This window comes from Aphelocoma coerulescens, chromosome 2 (assembly GCF_041296385.1).
Source record: "Aphelocoma coerulescens isolate FSJ_1873_10779 chromosome 2, UR_Acoe_1.0, whole genome shotgun sequence".
NCBI lineage: Eukaryota > Metazoa > Chordata > Aves > Passeriformes > Corvidae > Aphelocoma > Aphelocoma coerulescens.
In genome coordinates this window covers 101,436,723-101,456,867 of record NC_091015.1, presented here as the reverse complement: position 1 = coordinate 101,456,867, position 20,145 = coordinate 101,436,723, and the positions used below count along the sequence as shown (strand labels likewise).

The 20,145-nt window shown below is 41.0% G+C and overlaps 1 protein-coding gene across 2 annotated transcripts; it reads left to right on the top strand.

The window, feature by feature from the left end:
• Positions 1-50: 50 nt before the first annotated feature.
• BAG1 (BAG cochaperone 1) lies at positions 51-19,922 on the top strand. 2 transcript variants are annotated; one of them, XM_069004193.1, is made up of 7 exons: positions 51-277; positions 4,672-4,800; positions 4,952-5,034; positions 5,741-5,854; positions 6,375-6,482; positions 14,054-14,116; positions 16,540-19,922. In XM_069004193.1, exons 1-7 carry the CDS (start codon positions 235-237, stop codon positions 16,627-16,629), a joined length of 630 nt encoding a protein of 209 aa, XP_068860294.1. In that variant the 5' UTR covers positions 51-234; the 3' UTR covers positions 16,630-19,922. The 2 variants fall into 2 exon arrangements, with proteins under 2 accessions (XP_068860294.1, XP_068860293.1); XM_069004192.1 differs by lacking the exon at positions 5,741-5,854 and having other exon boundaries at positions 157-277.
• Positions 19,923-20,145: the final 223 nt, after the last annotated feature.

Sequence of the window (20,145 nt, the reverse complement as noted above, 5' to 3'; positions counted from 1 at the left end):
GGCAGGTTATCAGCGTCACGTGCCCCGGGCTCGCCAGAGGCGGGGCCTGGTTTGGGATGGGGAAGAAAAGGTCCCGTTTACGCCAGGCCCGCCTGGGCCGCGTCCCTGCTGCTGTCGGGAGCTGCCCGGCGGTGCCGCCGTGAGAGCAGACCGGGAAGACGGCATTCCCGTTTTCCTGCTCCGGAAGTGACGCGGCCCGGCAGCGCCGCGGACGGTTCCCTGTGGCGGGGCGAGATGGCGGCGCCCGGAGCCCCGGTGACCGTCACCGTCACTTACAGTAAGCGCCCGGGGCAGGGGCAGCGGGCGGGGGCGCATCTCCGGCCGCGGGGGCTGCTCCCGGCCCGTCCCCTCCCCGCTGCCCGCGATCCCCGCCCGGCCCGGAGCGACACCGGGCGCTGCGGGGCGGGCGGGCCGCGGCCGCATCGGCGGGGGGGGCGAGCGGAGGGCGGCCGGGGTGGCCGCGGCCTCGGCGGGGCACGGCCCGGCCCCCGTTCAGCCTGGGCTCCATGCCGGCTGCTGCCGTGAGGCTTCGCTCCTGACTGGCCGCGGCTTCCCAGTGTCTCCTCCAGCTGGATCGCCGGCGTAGGTGTGCTGCAAGGTTGATAGTGGGAACAGGTGACACGGCGGCCTTTGCCGGAGGGCGCAGAGCAGAGGTCGTCTGGGTCCGACGGGGATCGTGGGGGGACTGGAGCATCTCTCCTAAAAGGAAGAGCTGAGGGAGCTGGGCCTGTTCTGCCTCGAGGAGAGATGACAGAGGGGACCTCACTGTTGTGCATAAATATGTCAAGGGAGGATGCCAAGAAGATGGAGCCTTCTCAGTGGTGCCGAGCCCTAGGACAAGAGGCAATGGGCAGAAACTGATGCACAGGAAGTTCTGCCTGAATATGAGGAAGAACTTCTTTACTGTGGAGGTGACTGCGCTCTGGTGCAGGTTGCCCAGAGAGGTTGTGGAGTCTCTCTCACTGGAGGTGTTCGAGAACTGTCAGGACACAGTCCTATGCCATTTGCTGTAGGGTGACCCTGCTGGAGCAGGGAGGTTGGACCAAATGACCCACTGTTGTCCTTGTAACCTGACCCATTCTGTCATTCTGTTGTTTTGGTAATCTTGACTTAGATGAAATATATTGCTGAAGTCAGCACTGCATGTTAAAAGCAGGTGCTACCCAGTAGGCTTTCTTCTGGTTTGTTGAAGAGACTTGGATGTTTGCAGCTAGTGAGCTACAAGACTGCAACAGAGAGTGGTTTCTTCAGTAGGACAGGTGGGTGCTGGTGCTGACCTGGTGGAATGGGTTACTCAAAGGCCAGCTGACACAGTTGGGCTTTTTTCCTCCCTCAAAAACAGGAGGAGGGAGAAGAAAGTGGAGGCGAAGATGGGCTTGTATCTATAAATAGATATAAAACGTTACTGCAAAGGGATGAGAATAGCTTGGACTTTGCAGTTCTTAAAAATAAGATGGGAAGCACCATAGTTAGATTTTGAAGTGGATCTAGGTGAGACAGTAGGAGGAATGAAGAAGATAGTAAAGTATTAAATCAGCAAGGTATTCTGCTTAAACCTAGTAATATTTTAATTGGATTAGTTTTTTAAATTATTGATAGTAAATTCTGCCTTTGTTCGTTTTGCACTGTGTTGGTCATGTTCTTTCCATCTCTAGAGCTTATTGTTTATTTCTGCTTGCTCATTCATCTTTTCAAATTGTGTTTCAAATTGTTTTGTTCAAAGGTTTCCTTTATCTCCTTGTAGTTTTATTTAAGTCTTTGGTGAGGAATTTTGTAGAATAATCTGTTTGAATCATCATGATTCATGTGCTAACTGGTGCCTTCAGAGGGCTCCATTTGATCTGAGGGGTTTTCATTTTGCAAAGATGTCAGTAATTTAATGATACTGACATTTATAATTCCAACATCTTGCTGTTTGCCAACAGCCTGCTTGTCTGAGGATGTTTTTCTCTTTCCAATTGTTTTTTTACCTGCTAATTACTTTGTCATTAATAGATAGCAAATAGAAGCCTTTGTTTAGATTGGGCTTCATCTGTCTGATTTACACCTGCAGCTGTCAGATGCTGCTTGACCACTTTGTGCAAAACATTTTTAGTAAAGTTTTGTGTGCAGGAGTGAAAGTGGGGAAAGATGGAAATTAGGGCTGAAAAATACAGTGACAGTAGACCCATGTGTGTGACTTGACAATCTGCAAGTGTGGTGGGCAGACCCTGGCTGGACATCAGATGCTCACCAAAGCCACTCTGTCACTCCCCTCCTCAGCTGGGCAGGGGACAGAAAATACAGCAAAAGGCTCCTGGGTTGAGAGAAGGGCAGGGAGAGAATACTCACCAGGTCATGGGCAAAACAGACTTGGCTCAGGGAAATGCAGTTCATTAACATTCAAATCAGAGTAGAACAATGAGAACTAAAAGAGAAAAAACTACTTTCTCCCCTGGGCGTAACTTTCCTCCTCAGTTCTCTAACTCCTGCCTGACCACTGCAGGGGAATGTGGGCTGCAGTCAGTTCATCACACTTTGTCTCTGCTGATCCTGCCTCCTCAGGGGGAGGACTCCTCACACTTCCCCTGCTCCAGCATGGGTTCCTCTCATGGGTTGCAGTCATTCAGGAACAGACTGCTCCAGTGTGAGTCCCCCACAGGGTGACAAGTCCTGCCAGCAAGCCTGCTCCAGTGTGGGCTCCTTTCTCCCTGGGTCTACAAGTCCCTGCAAGGAGCCTGCTCTAGCACAGGCTTCGCACAGGGTCACAGCCTCCTCTCAGGCATCCGCCTGCTCTGGTGTGGTGATCATCCGCAGGCTGCAGGTGGATCTCTGCCTCTGCAGGCTGCAGGGGCACAGCTGCTTCACCATGGTCTTCACCATGGGCTGCAGGGGAATCTCAGCTCCAGCACCTGGAGCACCTTCTGCCCTTTTTTCTTTGGTGTCTGCAGGCTGTTTCTGTCACACATTCTCACTCCTCTCTGTGGTTGCAGTTGCTGATGCACAGGTTTGTTTTTACTCTTAGCTACATTGTTGCAGAGGTGCTTCCACCACTGCTGATGGGCTCAGCCGTGGCGAGCAGTGCATGTGTCTGTCCAGGGGCCAGCTGGCGTTGGCTCTGTTGGACGTAGGGAAAGCTTCCAGCAGCTTCTCACAGAAACCCCCCCTGTGGCCCCTGGTACCAAAACCTTGCCATGCAAACCCAATACAGCAAGAAAATGAATTGACCTGTTTCTTAAAATATATTTATGCTTTTAAAGAAAGAAGTATTTTGGAATTTTGCAGTAGTGCTTACTTCAAATTAGTGTTGTAATTTACTGAAGCAAGCTGAGAAGCTGTGATACCAGTTCTAACCCATGAGTTGTTTTTTTATGGTGATTTCACTCTGCTGTGAATTTACAGTAAAATTTGTTTACAGTCTGCCCAAAGTGGTACTCATAATTTGTAATTAAACTAGTTATTTTGTTAGACAAACTTGATCTGTTTTTTTCCTCAGTTAATATATTTTTTTTTCTCTCAGCTGCTGCAGAGCCCTTATACAAAGCAGTTGTGTATATCAAAATGACCTTTTGAAATATACTGAGGTTGTGTTTTGTGGTTCGTTTTTTTTTCCCAAAAGAAACTAGTAAGAAGGGCAGTTCATGAAAAATGCTTGGGTGAGAGTGGCATAATGTGATTCTAAGCTTAAAATTGTCTTGGAATAACAAATTTTGTTAGAGCTTTAAAATTTTTGAGACTAAAATGTCACTTGTCATGTGACTGTGGGAGGCTGGAGCATTTTAAAATCAACTTTTCTAGCACTCTCCTTTGTAAAAGATACATGCACTTTAAATTATGGTATGAGAATAGTTTTCCTTCTGGTATGTGTTGTCTCTTCCTGCAGAGTGAAAAATGCCTGTTTTGATTTTCCTTGCAGCCAGTGGTGGTTGAATCCTGTGAGTGCTTTGAGATTGACAGACCTTAAGTGTGTGGGAGCAGAGGGTTGTAGAAAGGGTCTGTTGCAAAGCAGATTAATAGGCATACTCCTTTTTTCCCCCCTGAGAACTACCTCCTGTTTGCATGCAAGTAATCATAGGGAGTCTGAATAGGATGCTCCATAAGTGGAAGGTGACAGATAAGCTGGGACTTCTCCAAGTGGTTATGTCTGCTTATCAGCAGTTCATGGGGAGAAATAGTTTTTGCACTCTGAGAATTCTCTCTGGTTGGTGGTGGAGATGAAATGGGGTAGACAATGATTGCTTGTTTCTTGTGTTTGAGGAGAAGGGAGCAAAGGAAGTGATAAATTGTCTCAGATACCAAAGACTCATGACATCAGAAGTTCCTACAAGTAGGAAATGGGATACATCAGGAAGGTGTGGGCTTTCATGCTTTAGCTTGTAGGATGTCTGGACACCATCTGTACTTTTAGAAAGAGATAAGGAACAATATTTAGCAGGAGCTAAATTACAGCAGTAAAAAAACACCTGATCAAACTCTTCAGGTTATTCCAGTGCAACCCAAAATTTTCAGCTGAGGTCAGTCACTTCAAGAGGAAGGAAGTGTAGTAGAATAATTTGATTGAAAAGTATGATCCTACATGAGAACCTGTGATTTGAGAACTTTCTGTATTAATGGTAATAAATATTAGAGATGGATTTTCTCTGTAATATTTTCTAGGTTACAATAAGTATTACTGTTACGTTTTTCTACTAGGTAATGAAAAACACAGTATTCAAGTTGCTTCTCAACAAGAAGATGGTGAACCTACACTACAAGACATGGCTGTACTTATTGAACAAGTCACTGGAGTGCCAGTTCCTTTTCAGAAACTGATATACAAAGGTAACTTATAAATCTGCCATGTTCTGTATAGATGATGAGCTTTCATCTTAGTCACTTTCAGGTGTCCATGTTTTGAATGTCTTCAAAAAGACATTCTTGTGCCACTAACTGTACTTTAACTATTTTTTTTCCTCTCTCATTCTTCATTTAGGAAAGTCTCTGAAAGAATTGGAACAACCATTATCAGCACTTGGTGTTAAAAATGGTTGCAAAGTCATGTTGATTGGGAAAAGGGTAAGCATTGCCTGTGGACCTTTTACCCCCTTAAACTGTCATCATTTTTGTCAGTAAGTCAGCTGCTGAACACAGAAACAAGCTGTAGCATTAACCTAATCTTGTATACCTATCCAGAAAGTTGAGTTCAATCTCATGTTACACTGCAAATAACTGCAGTTTGGACTTCTCTGAAATTACATTATTGACTGGCTTCTGCTTTACATTATTGACAGGACTCTGCCTAATCTGTGGTCAGTGCTCATGAACTTTCTGTGCACTGATGACCTTATCTGCTCATCTTATTTTTCTGGTTTAAAAAAAACTTCCCCAACTGTAGCTACTGTGTCTTGATTGTCTGTGTTATTTCTGGTGAAATGATTTGTGGCTGGCTTTGCAAGTCAAGAATGAGGTAATAATCTCATTATGTAAATGTTGCCTATACTTTAGAAATGATAAGTTTACAAAAAGAAAAAAAATTGCACTTTTCCTTTTCCCTTCAAATTAATCTCATTATAATAATACATTGCTGATTTAGGTGTATTTGTAATTAAGCTTTGGAAGAAGCTTATTTGGTAGGTATTGAAATATGGAAAGAATAGCCACAGTGTAGTGTTTGTTCTAAACCATCAGAAGCCTTTATGTCTGTGTCAGCACTGCTGCTTTTTAGCTGCATTGTATCTTTATTTGTCCCTTAGTTGTGAATGTTGTACTTTTGAATACACAGAATAGTCCAGAAGAAGAGGCTGAATTAAAGAAGTTAAAAGATTTGGAGAAGTCAGTGGAGCAAATAGCTAATAAATTAGAGGAAGTTAATAAAGAGTTCACAAGTATCCAGAAGGTATGCCAGTTTTGTATCACTTTACATCTTTGCAAAGCAGTTTTATAGGTGTATCTATTTAAAAAAACCCAAACAAAACAGTTTGAAGGTTTTGAGTAGTCAGTAATAGGCCACCCCTCTAAATGTCCAAGAGTCAGTAATAATTCTTAATGAATTTCAGATGCCATATATGAGTTTGCAAAGTAGAGACATGGCACTGTTCAGAAAAAGGTAAATATTGTTTCATAGGGGATAAGTTATATTCTTTATATCTGGGAAAACACAGAGTTCTGTCAAAGTCCAAAGAAGTCCAAAGAAGAAGGTCTATTACTTGTTTATCATTTAAGTAAACCTAGCAGATCTTACATTTACCATGTCAAGAATTGATAACATACAGAAGAATACAGATTAAGATTAGAGTCCCTATTATGCTTGAAAATACAGAAATAGTACAAGATGTTTTCTCCTGTTGTGGATTGACAGATTTTCTAAGGTGAGTATTGTGTAGGGTGTGGGATAATTTTGTTTTTTTCTTCTTCAGGGATTTTTAGCAAAGGATCTCCAAGCAGAAGCACTAAAACAGCTGGACAAGAGGATAAAAGGAACTGCAGAGCAATTCATGAAGACCCTTGAACAGATTGATGCCATTGTAAGTAACTAACCACAGAAGAGGGTCAAATCCCAACAGAAACTTATTTGCTATTTTAATGTACTAAAAATTGAATTTGACTTTGAAAATTGGTTAATCCCTTTGCTCATTTTTTTTTTCTTTAATATGCAATACTTGACCCTGTATGTTTCCAAAAAATGGCGGCCTCTCTTTCTAAATGGTGCCAGTAATGCCTGTGTATGAATTCCCATTATACAGAAGAGCTTCAATTGGGACAGCAGCCCATGAAGACTAGGTGAAATGGGTATCCTTTGCTCAAGTTTTGTCCTTTTTTTGCTTCTTGGCAAACTTTCATGGTAACAGTATAGGTCTGGGGAAAAAAAAAAACAAACAATGAGATACACTTAATATTCTATACCACAGAGGAACAAGGAGGTCCTGCAGACTGAAGGATTTTCTGGTCAGTCACATATGGACTGACAGTACTTTTATCTGAGATACCTGCATATTGAGGGCTGGGTTCTTTCAAGAAAGAATATACTGGTATATATACTGGGTATATCCATGTGCTTTGCAGTCATTAGTGGATCATAACCTTACATTACATTTCCAGACTATAATATACATCTTTCTGTGTCATGTAGTAGCTGAGAGCTAGATGAGAATAAGGGTCTTGTACAGAGATAAATAGAAGATTGCCACAACCAGGGTATCTCCTTATTCTGTTTCTCTGTCTGCTGATCATTCTCTGTAAGCTTCATTATGTAATTATGTTGCATATCAAGGATATTGTAAGATCCTGCTCTGAAGGAAGGTGCTGCTTTTCTTTGGTAGTGGTGTCTTTGGGGTCTCCTCCTTGGTACAGGAGATTATTTATTGGATCTTTTTTTTTTCCAAAAGATGCCATGCAAATACCTATAACTGGTGAAATAAATGTAGTTTAATTGATGGACACTTTGAAAAGTTCAACAGTAGACTAAATCAAAGACTAATAATTTGAATTGGCCACCGTCAAGTGCTATGTAATATGGATTTGTTCCTAGGAATAGTGGGAAGCTTAATAACTAATTTCCTGCTTTTGTATTGTGAGTGTATGATGATAACCTAGTCTTTGCTGTTTGTTAGAGCTAACAGTTCTAAAACCTTTTTTTTAAAAAAATTGCTGTGTTCTGAGTATTTTGGAGTCTTCAAATTTCTGTTTCCTTTTGTGCCTCATATGAAGGAGAATATTATGCTGACAGTTACTGAATGCTGTTAAAGACTTCATATAACCGATTTCCTGTATGAAGTGGCAGATTTACTATGTGTTGTCATGGAAATATCAATAAGGTGGCAACTGTCTCAGTTGGATGGGATTAAAGCTTGTTTCTGACCCCTTCAATTTTTGATACCAAATTCTATTTAGAAAAAACCTCAGTACTTTGGGTGTGCAGTTCTGGAACCCAGCAGGCAGCCTTGTAAAATTGTTTCACTGCTTCCTGATTAATCCAAACTCAGTTTCCCAAGATTGCTTTTAACTCTTATTTTCTGTGTGGTTTAAACAGCAACCATGCTGTGATGTACCACCTTATCCATAATACTCTGAACAGTACTGGACAAGGGATTTTAGGTCTAGTACAATGTTTTAGAAGACTTATAATCAGTGACCTGGTGTTTAGGTTGGGAAATAATGGAGTCCCTGTGCTTTGTTTCACGAAGTTTTGTTTCTTGAAGTTTTATTTCTTGAGAAAGTGGAGCAGTCAGAGTGTTAATTTCTCTGTTTTCGTTTTGTCTCTGAATTTCAAGTCTTTTACTCAGAGTTCGGATTGAAATGCAGGAAATGCCAGGCTTTTCTTCTAATTGTTGTTTATTATTTTCTTATCTGTAGCACAGCTGCACTGGATGTGCCTCTTAGTTAACAAGGTGGAAGATGGCCTTGAGTTCTAACTTCCAAGGCCATTTAAAGTACAAATCAACCAATTATGAAATGCTGAGTAATATGTTTTTATTTATAATCCAATAACTATCTATTCATGACCTGCAGTGAGGGTTTTTTGACCCAATACCAGAATAGCTAGATTTGTGAAGAAGGAGAAGAGATGAAGAACAAATCCACACCCAAAATCCTCCATATTGTTACATATATATATTATTATATCCTAGAAACCTAAATTCTCTAAACCCAGGGTTCCAACATCAGAGCTAAGACTAAAATAATAATTAATATCTTTCAAAATCCGTAATAATTGTTTGTTACTTTATTGTATAAGAGCCTATGACATTGAAAAGTCTTTGTTTTTTGTTTAAATAAATGAGGGTTTGGATTACTGGTGATTGCAGTTACACTGCACATATTTGTTTCTTTTAATATACAAAGCTGGCTGTGAGATTTGTCATGACTACTGGACTTCTGTGAAATCTTGCAGAGGAAATACATGTAGGTGGAATCTTGACATAAAATGTGGGAGTTCAGTGTGCTGGTATTACACCAGGTCAGACGAACAGGCCACCAACTTACTGAGGCAGGACTCAGCTGTACTGTGGTTGCAGTATCTGGAGGCAGCAGTACAGAATGGTAATGAGGGGTGTGTATGAGCAATAAATGAGTTCTTCTGAAGTAAAAAATGGCAAATAGAAATGCAAATAGAAATAGAAGTATTTTATCTGTATCGTAGAATTGGTTTATACAAGTAATTAGCATTCTTTCCGGCAGCCAAGTAAAAGCTAGTTCTGACACATCTGTTAAATGCTATTGAACATGTAGAGGTGCTGTTGATTCTGTCAACAGCATGTTAAAAAATTCAGAGAGGAAAAATGTGACTGAGAAGAATGGATGATGCATTGTAGAAGTGGAACATACCAGCAATCTCACACTATAAATGTTCTAGTTTTTTCTTTTGGCAGTATTGTCAAAGCTCATTAAAGTGTCTCAGCTGCTGTGTGTTACTTGGATCACTCAAAACTATACAGCTTGGTACAAAATGAGGTTTGGTTGGTTACAGAGAGCTAAGGGTGAGGAAGCCTGCATATTGTTTTCTCTCTATTCTAGGAGTATCACTCTCTTACTGGTAGCAGATGAGCTCATTAGTTAGAGGAGCTGAATTTGGAACTAAATACTTTTTATTTACAATTAAATACTTTTAATTGTGTTCAACAATTGTGAATTTAAAAGACGGGATTTGGAAGGTGGAGAAGTAAGTTTATAGTCATACAGTGGTGGGGTGTGAGAGAAAAAATACAGTGTTGTCACCCCCAGAGGTGGGAAAGAAAAGTCTTGAAGGGATGCTTTTGGGTAGAGCATCTGTAACAAGCATTTTAACATAAATGTGTTTAAACAGCTACTGCTTTCACTGCTCCTAAGATTGTAAGATTTTAGGAGCATCTTACAAATTTTTGATATTGTGGCACAGTCAGACATTGCCATAAGCCACAGATCTTAGAGGTTTTCTTCAGGAAGAATGCAGTTGAGTCTTGTTCAACAGTTGAAGATACGTGTGTGCATTAGCAGAAGTGCTGTTTATTTAATCAGTTAAAACATATGGTCCAGGAGTAGAAGTCAAAATACACTACTTACTACAAATCTCAGTGAGAAGAACACAGGAAATGCTTTACTTGGTCATCTGGCTCAGGTTTTTAAATATCTGAAAAGCTTTTTCAAGAAAAAAGGGAAAATTTTTCTGACAGCAGGAGGAAGATTTAAACCCACAGTCATGAACAGAATGTACTTGTGAACCAGCTCTAGTTTACATGGACACTTTCACCAATATCGCAGTGTGAGCACTCACTTTGTCCTCAAGATGGTCTCCTATTAAATGGCAGATTTTTTTAATCTAGAAAGACAATATTGCAGAGAACAGATTGTTCTAATGACTGAAAAAAGCTTTCTCTTCTGAAATACAAGTCACTGATTTTGTTAACATAAGTTCACAAGAAATCTCTCAAATTGTATCTGTTGGTCTTGGCGTTACTGACTCATAATTATGCTCTGTTGGCCCATCCTCCTTACCTGAGGATTTTTAAAAATTATAGTTCCTCTGTAGAACTTACTTAAATTACCATTCTGTTCTGATGAAATTTAATGGTCTCCTTGTCTCTGCTATATTTGTCATTGGGTAAATCAATACCAAATTAACATTTCAAGGATTAAAAGAAAGAAGCATTCTGGAGAAAACCCCATCATTGTGCCTGTAACAAACATTTCCCAGACATCTGAGAAGTTTTTCCAGTTAAAATAAGATGAGAACCTATTATTAAACTTTTTGAATTTATCTGGATCAATAAAAATGTGATAAGCGTTTCTTACTATAATTCTTTAATATCTGAGCATGAGTTGTAAACATGAAATCAGAGCTTCAGAGGAAGGTATTTCTAAAGCTCAGGAAGCACTGCCATGTGAAAGGGGAGGTTTCTTCAACCCTTCCTGTTTGATTTGTGTGTTGGTGGCCCAGGTTAGCTGAGACCCTTGTGCCCCACCAGTCTGTCAGCATCCTGTTATGGTGACCCTTCCCTGAGCAGTCCACTTGATCCGAGGGTAGTTCAACTGACTTGCTTGGGGTCACATGCAAACAGAGAGGCCACCCTCCTGGGCCTCCACACCTTTAATCCGTCTGCTCGTGCCCCAGGCAAGATTCAGGGACAAGTGCCAACAGCATAAGAGGGACTCCCTCCTGGGTATCCATAGTCAAATATTTACCTGCTGCCAGTGACTGTAAGTGCCCTTGAAGGACTCACTCTAACAGTTTGTGGAATAGCACTCCTTTATTCATACAATAGAAAACTGTGACAGGATTGCTGGTGATAGTATCTGGTTGCAAAACCGTACTTAAAGCAATATACTAACCAGCGCTAATCCCCAGTAATGGAGTCTTCCCTGTTTTTACACCATTTTAAACTTAATTTTATACTATTTTTACGTTTAGGTGGAGCTAAAGTGACTCTAGTCATGCATCATGTTCAGTGATGGTGGTTGTGCTTTGGAGGTGGGTCATGTCATCATTGCATCTGAGGTGACCTTTAGGCTGCAGCTATACATTAGTATTGCATCTCAGGGAGACTTTGGGATGGAGGTGGGCATCTGTGATCTTGCCACGGTTGCTGGTTCAACAGCAGGAAATCTTTTTCCTTCCTTGGGTGCCAGCTGTTATGTGGCTTACCAGCTACAAGGTACCACCACATTCCCCCTCTTGCAAGGATTTGGACAGACCCTGGCCATGCTGTCTCCAGTCCACCGTCTCTCTAGGCCCTCTTAGTGTGTATTGTGTATGGGAAGTCGGGCATGCTGAGCGCATTCCATCCACGGAGTAGCAACCCCATTTTCTTCCTATAATTTTCCATATTGTTATACCTGGGTTGGTAACTTTCCACCCTGCTCCATCCTCCATTTCATCCCCCCTTAGCCTGTATGCTTATTACAGATTTTGTAGCTTCTCAGTTTTCTTGAATTTTACCCTGGGACTTTTCCCTACAAGCATAAAAATACTGTCATCCCTCAGTGAGGGTAGAATTCTTAGCTACCACTGCTGCATTAAGAAAACCCATTAGCAAGTTAATAATTGTTTTTAAAGAAACTAGTCTACCTGTCCAGTTTATTAATTAGTATAAGAAGGGCTGGTACTCAAGAAAACCTGCACAATAAAATACTATTTGTTCATTTGGATTTTTGAATGAACCTAATGAAACAGCTTTTTGTTAGATGGATGGAGTGTCAATAAAAATCCTTTTTTGCAACTGATTAGAGTTGATGCCATATGTAGCAGAGTGGTTTTTATTTTTTTTAAACAATTTGATAACAACCCCAGAATATTTCTAGGTATTACTGCTAGTGACATCCATTGTGGAAGAGTGCCTGTGTTTGTAATAGTGTCCCTTTGGTTCTGATAAGATAGCCATAAATAATAAATTTTACTAGCTTTCTTTTGTTTATTGATTGACTACACTGCTTAAAGTAGGTTCAGGCATCAGATACTATGTACTGGGATCTGTGGTTTAGGAACCAAAAGAGGAGAACCAAAAGACATGGTGGCAACACTAAACTTAAAAATTGTTACTGGAAGCAGTGCCAGAACAAATGGAACTTGAGCAGAGCTTAAGGTGGTGTTCTGTGGCAAGGGAGGTGGTTTTATTAAGAGATCAGCTGGGAGAGGGGACAGAAATTACAAGAGAGTCTGCATTCCCTAAGAAGCAGCTCTCAGGAATGCTGGATTCTTAGTTAAAAGAACACTCAAAAACAGAGAGAATCTACAGGCAGGAAAATACAGACATTTTTTACTGTGTAAACGGTGGTTGGTTTGAGGATTTCTTGTATAAAACGTGAGTGTTGTGCATACAAGAGATGAGTCTTTGAGGCTGTAATGTGTGAGAGCCTGCAGTGCATCTTGCCAGTTTATCATGGAATATAATCATAGAATAGCTAGGGTTGGAAGTCACCTTTAATGGTCATCTTGTCCAACCTCCTGGCTATACCATCCCATGAGTCCAGTGATGGATTTGTCCTACCAAGTTTCAGTAATGGAACTAGGTTGTAGCTTTCTACTCCAGCCATCAAGCTGTTAGGGACCAAGAGGGAAATGCCAGTGAAGTACCTCTGAGGAGTTAAGGAGTGTTCCCATAGGAAGGTGACACACGGCCGACAGCCCAGCTGAAGTGCCTCACACCAGCACACACAGCATGGGCAACCAACAGGAGGAGTAGAAACCATTTGTCTGAACAATAAAAGAGAAGAGCAGCATTTTTTGATTGTTACAAAAGTTTATGTATCTAAACCTCCCAGCTGGGCTCACATTTTGGCTGAAATGAAATAGATTAGGTTAGGGAAACCTCTCTTCTTGATCTGGAGTTAGGCTGGAAAATAAAAGGTAAACTGGTGTGAAACTCCCAAGATTTTTATGCATCTTCACCAGTGAGAATGCAGTGTTTCTAAGAATGTTAACATAAACTTTAAATAATGATAATCATCTATACAGATGTTTTTACCTGTTTTAAAAAAAAATCATAAACCTGAGCACCATTCCCCAGCAACACCCCAATTTCACATAGCTCAAAAAGGGCAAAGCATGTAACACTTGCCAGGATGACATACATGAACATAATGGGTGGAAATAGTACAGAAAATGATGCAGTTTGAATTAAATTAAAAGCTGACATAGTGTATACACTTCACATCTGTTGCCTTCCATGATTACTTTGCAGAGATGATCAGATGTACAGCTTAGACTGGCAATGGCTGCATTACTAATGATACATTCTAATGATGGCAAGTGATTGAGTTAATGTATTTGTAAGAAATTTGTTCATGTTACAATCTCTGAAAACAACACTGAAAATGAAGCTTGGCCAAATGGTTAACACAACACAGTAGAAAAAGCAGTGTGTGTATTCTGTTGCTGTATGTTCCCTAAAGGTACATGGTAGATTTGCTGACTTGGTTCTTTGCAGTCACCATGCTGCATTCCTGACTTTTTAATGACTTTTTCTTACATATTCTTTCCTGCGTAATCATCCTCACTGAGCAGGCATGGCATTTTCAGGATGCCTATTCAGAGGATTCTTTGATAATTCCAGTTTTTGCTGTAAGTCTAACATGTTAATTTCAGCATTAAGCTGCATCAACCTGTTTGCTTATTTTACTGCAGAATCTGCCAGAGAATTTCAGTGATTGCAAACTGAAGAAGAAGGGGTTGGTGAAGAGGGTCCAGGTGAGTTTTCTTGGTTTGTTTCTGATGGGGTTTTTTCCTTTTTTTTCCTCCATAAATGCTGGCCACATGTACACCAAGAGTTTGTGAAAATGAGCTGCTTAGATTTTTTTCAGTGTTTGTTCTTACACTGGTATTTTGTATGACCTCCCTTTGAGAGGTATTTAATAGCTTTATAGAACAGCACACAAAATACAGATTTTCATAGCTCATGTTGTTTTCAGATAATGTTTGTCATTTACATTAGTGGTTTGTCTTATGGCTGCCTGACGATGTGAAGTACTTCTGATAACTTGTAAAGACACCAGGACTGATCATTCCTCCTTTTTTTGAATCTTGGTGGACTGGAGTAATGACTGAGGTCTGGGCACAAGGATGCAGTCAGCTGTAACTTCTGCTGACCTACTCCTGACCTTGCCAGAGGTGTTCTTTGGAAAATTTAGCTTCTATTGCAACTTTCTATGGAGAGTAGGTCTTTCAGATCTATACAGAAGAGCAGCTGTGCTGGGGATGGAGGGTTTAATTGCTTTTCTATTGCATGATGCTTGTAAATTCCTAGGCATTGTTTCCTTAGAGACCTTGAATTAAAGGTTTGTTAATAAATACTGGAATTCACCCCCTGCCACTCAAACTTACATAAATGAATGGTGATGATACTTGTTTTACTGGATTTCTTTGCATTGTGCTAGCTTTAGTGCCAGGTTGGGCTCCTAAAAATTGTTTGTGGAAGTACCTTGCATTCATATATAGAGTTGAAAGATTTTGCCTTTTACTGTAACCTTATTAAATACTTCCCATTGGTGTTTCACAAGTTTTTTAGAATAGCCATCTATTATAGAGGAAGGCCTACCCAGAAGTACTTTGTAGGAGAAATGGTTTTAGTTACAGCTTTAGGGACAAAGCAGTTGGTACTCAGTTACTGAGGTAAGTTCAGGTAATGCAAATGGAAACAAAGGTGGTTGCAGGTGTAGCTCTGTTATGTGGGGTTCTGAACGTGCTCTTGATTCCATGTGCCTAACCACGGCAGCAAAACTTGTAATAGACTGGTGGCTGTTCTCAGCTTTGTGGAAGCTACTGGGTCTCCACTCTTGGGTGAAGTTACAGCAGAAGTAAGTGGGGCTTTGTGTAAGAACTGCTGTTAAAGCATAAAATGGACTCTGCTGAGCAGAGATTGGAATTATTGATGTGCTTTTATAGGCACAGCATTATGCCGCTGTGGGTTTTGAACCCTTTGAGGACTGCAGAAGAATCCTAAGGGGTTTCAGACCAGAGCTGTCAACAACAGTTTGTTTTTCCAGAGCAAGAACAGGAGAACAGTGGCAAGTTACGCTTACCATTCTTAAGTATCCATGAAAGCCAGGGGGAGCTATTTACTGCCTTCTAGTGCTGGCAGTCACACATCTTCCTGTGTGGGGAGATAAATATAAAACAGTAGCAGCCAGCAGCTACAGTTGTTACCACCTTCACTTTTTCATCACTCAAGTTCTTATAGACATGAGCTGATGACAGCTCGAGGGATTGGTTGGAAATAGATGATTCAAAGCAGTGTGGTGGTTGAGGAACATTCATGTGGCACAACAGTTTGTTGCTTTAGAAGGAAAGCACTTTCTTAGTATCACTTAAATGTAAATAACATGAAATATCTGGTTTGACTGTCGGAATCTGGTGCAGACATAGCAAAAACAAGGCAAGACATGAATAGCTAATGGGAGAATCCTACTCAGAAAGTGCACTATAGTTGCATACCTTAGGATTGGCCTAAAACAATTTATTGGCTTTAAGTGCTGGTGTGTTGTGCTGTGTACAGGATGAGCAAAGTGACCAGGGGCTGCTGGCTCCTAAATGCTCTCTGTGTGTTGCTCTACTTGTGAGAACTCGTGGGCAGGTTCTAAGAAAGCTTAAGGTGCTGTGGACTGCCCTTTTTGGAAAGGAGCCTTCTGTCTTTTGAGGAACACCAGCTACTTACTGATAAAGATGAGTATTCAGTGGTCCCTTTTAGTCTTAAGAAATAGAAAAGGCCTTGGTTTCATGAAAGCTTGTTTTAAATCTGACTGAGCAGGTTTGTCCCTCCCAGCCTTGGCCTCTGAAGAACACGTTTTAGAAAGGAGCTTAAAAGTCATGTTCCAAACTGAATGAAGCACTAACTTGTCTGAACCTTTACGTTTCTTACTGTTGTTTATGAACTTTGGAACAACTGAAAGTACTGGTGATGATGTGCAGCCACGCTATTGCCTTATCCAGTGTCATGTTTCTGTTGAATTCTGGGTAAATGCAGGTGTGGATAAACTATTACCAAACCAACTGGAAAATGGTTGTTGAGTTGACGTCTTCAAATTCACCATGGAAACTGCAGTTTCAGTTCTTCAGAAGCTCCTCCCACTGCCAAATTGTGTCTCCAATAACATTTATTTGTTTCTTATTCTCAGGTTTTTCTTGCCCAGTGTGATACCATCGAGGGGAATATTGGTCAAGAAATGGACAAACTACAGTCAAAGAATTTGGCACTGGCAGAATGAGGCATTGCCTTACATAATTAGGAAACATAATTGCTCTATGAGCAAGAAGAAAAGTTTGCTCTTTGTTTTGGAGCACATATCCAGCTTCCTTTTTTTTTTTTTCCCCAAAGCCCAGTCTGTTAGACTGGTACCAGTCAATCATTTCTTGCTTGTTGTCTTGTTTGCCGCTTGGTTAGAACTATTATTTTGAAAAGAAAATCCTTCCTGAAGAATGGCAGAACTAATCTTTGTGATGAATTGTGTATCTTATGGATGATAAGATAGTTTAGTTAACTAAGTTATGAAGTTTTCAATGGTGGGCAATTTTGTCTGATATATCTTTGAATTTATTTACAGCTCGAATCAAAGAAGGTCTATAATCGTACAAATGCCATAAGTTGCAGTTGTAGGACTTCAGCTTGACTGAAAAAGGCAAACTGAGACAACATCTGGGAAAGTTGAACATTCTAGTAGACAGTTCAGAGCAATAAAAAACCCTACGCATTTGTATCTACTTAATGTTTGTATGCATTTATAAATATAAGAAAGCTTGACTATAAGGGAGTCGTACCTATTTTAGCCTTAAATTGTCATAATAAATGGAATGTACTGTAACATGTATGGTACTTAATTTTGAGTGGTGCTTTAAGTTGTTACTGAGCTCCTTGATACAGACGTATGTTTTTTACATAGATTTCTGATGTACTGTGGTTTTTATAGATTATTCGTATTTTTATTATTTGTGTTCTGTCTTGAGTTATGTTGAGAAATGAAATGAGATTACTCATGCTGCTCAAATACCAAGGGTTCAGTTCAAGCAAGGTATAACTAAGGAGCTGTTTTGAAAGGTTTTTTTTTTTAATAGTTTTTTCTGATTTTACTGAATTCATGATGCTATATTTAATGGGAAAATGCAGTGATTTTTTCCAGTATGTTAAGGCAATCAGTGAATTTTTATAACGTATTGCAAAGAGACACAGCTTTATTTTAGCAATGCCATCTGTGTGAGGGTTATGACTGATGCTGGCAGTCAGATACGTGCCGTGCTTAACCTTCTCTGTTAGGTGAGACGTCAGCTTTTGCAGGAGACAGAAACTTTGAGTGGGTGCAGCCGACTTGGCAGTGGTTGCTCAGAGGCTCTGACCAGACTGTGGAGCGTGTCAGCCTGTAGGTAACATAAATGTATAGCAGCTGCTTTTTCACTGATGCTCCTTGTTGGGAGGTCAGCCAGATACACAGCGGCTGGCAAAGCAGGGACTGGTAGGGGGCCTCTTTCTGTGCAAGAAATAAAGCTCTTTCATCCCAAATGAGTCAGACTGAGAATGTTTAGAATTGGCCCTTAGGTAGTGAGCCGTTCTCCATATGTTTTAAGGTTAGCTGTCCTTTCAAGATAAAAATAGGAAATGGATGTAAAAAGATCTTAACTTCTAGTAAGTTATAAAGCTTAAATAATACCTAAAGTGTTTTTATTACAGTATTGTCTTTGATGTTCGTAATTGGAGGAACTTTTTTTTTTAATGAAAAACGCCATTGAACAAATGAAGTGATAGCTGTGCATTAGAAAGGGTCACTTTTTGTTCTAAAAATGCTGGTTGACCATACCAAGATTTGACTTACCATGTTTTTTGCTGTTAACCAGTTACTACAACCTTATATTTTTTTCCTTATGAAATTCTCTTATCAGCATCTGTGAAGGATTTCATGGTCTAAACTCCTAGGAACCTTATCTATCATGTTAGGATATGGTATGGTAGGACTGTGGAAGTTTATTTCTAGGCTAACTAGTCTGGTCATGCTGCATTTTCCCAGCACTTTAAGGTTAAGAGGAGGAAGCATTGGTTGTAGTAATTTTTGTGAAGCCCTGCCCAACCTGTGGCTGCTTCTTGACCAGGTTCAGCTGACTGTTAAACCACCAGCAACACTTGCCTAATTCAGGGAATGCAAAATCAACCACTTTCCTGTGCTGGAAAGGATCTTCACCCTCCTAAATGTGGGTTCTCTAATGCATTGAGCTTTCACAGGTGCGTGTACAATAAGCAAGTATCCTCCTGTGCCCATGGAGAGAACTGGGAGCTGTGGTCATGGCTAGCACTGTGTCCATTTCTGCTGTTCCTGTGTAGTTCTCTCTCGGGTGAGAACACTTTCAGGCAGACATTGTCTTCCCAGCACTCTTTCTCAGAAATTGCTGCTTCCTTAGATGTGCTTATGTGAGTACATCCTCAGCCTGTCTCAGAGCAAGGTGGATTAACTTTAGGATGTTCCATAGCAGATCTTTTGATGATCTGGTACTTTGAGGCAAAGAGAGTGATGGTGAACCTCTCCCACCAGCACATCTGTACTCAGTAGAGGGTGGGTGTCCTGAGCCACACCTACCTTGCAGTGCAAAGTCGTTTGGTTTCTAGGGCAAGAGTATGTGTATGAAGACCAACTTCTGCAGTGTAAATTTTTTGTCTTCCAAATATAAAAATGAGTTGATTTGTTTTGGGAAATAGATGGTTGTATTTAGAGTTATCCAAGACATTCTAGAGCAAATTGACTTTTATACTTAGTTTTGGAGAGGGGAGTCGTAAACATTTTTTTTGTCATAATAGCCTTAAATTCAGTAAAAGCAAGGGTCTGTGCTTTTGAAAAGTGCAGCAGACTGCAATTGTGGGAGGAAGGGGAAGGAAGAGGAAATTTTAAATATTCTTCAGAATTTGTAAATATAAATAATCAAGCTTAAGCTATAGTCTCACTGATTCTGTAGTCCAGGTGTACTGTGATACCTGTTTTGCTACTGAATCATTTCCTCAGCCCAACCATCTGCTGTGGTCACGTCAAAATGGAAGTTACTCCCTTTTGCCTTAGTTGCACTTACCCCATTGTCTTCCTCCAGTTGCTGTGTTGCTCTGGCTGTGTTTACACACCTTGGACTTGCCATCCTGGCAAAACGTACCACAGGATTTGTCTTTTATCAAAATGGAAATTGAATTGCACATGCCCTTGGCCCATTTTCTCTCCCAGATCCCATGGGCTGGTGTGAGATGAACCAAACCCGACATTCAGGGAACTGTGGAGTCTGGAGCCATGGGATGGGTTGCTCTCTGGAAACAGCACAAAACTATAGTGGCATCCTCTGTGACCAAGTCCTCTGGAAGGTAATGTCGCTGGAAGCCTGGAGCAACACTTTTTGACTTCTAATGAACACTTGTGGTTTGGAGTGGAGCACTCGACACCGTGGAAGTTGGCACTAGATTTTTTTTTTTTGTTGTTAACTTACATTATTGTACGATGATAAATGAAAAGATAAAAATAAAACACAGAAAGTTGTCTGCTGTCCTTGGTCATGTTGTAGTCACTAAATTCTGTATTTGGGCCGTATGTTAGCAGGGGCAGGTGCCCACTGCTCTCGCTGGTGCTGCCGTGTGCGCTGTGCAGGGCAGCGGGAGGCACTGGGAGCATCCGCTGGGCGAGCGGGGTCTCCCGAAGGGCACCGTGATTTGGGGCCTCGAGCGTTCCCTGAATTGGCGACGAGACAGAGCTTTAAAAAAGCTGGGT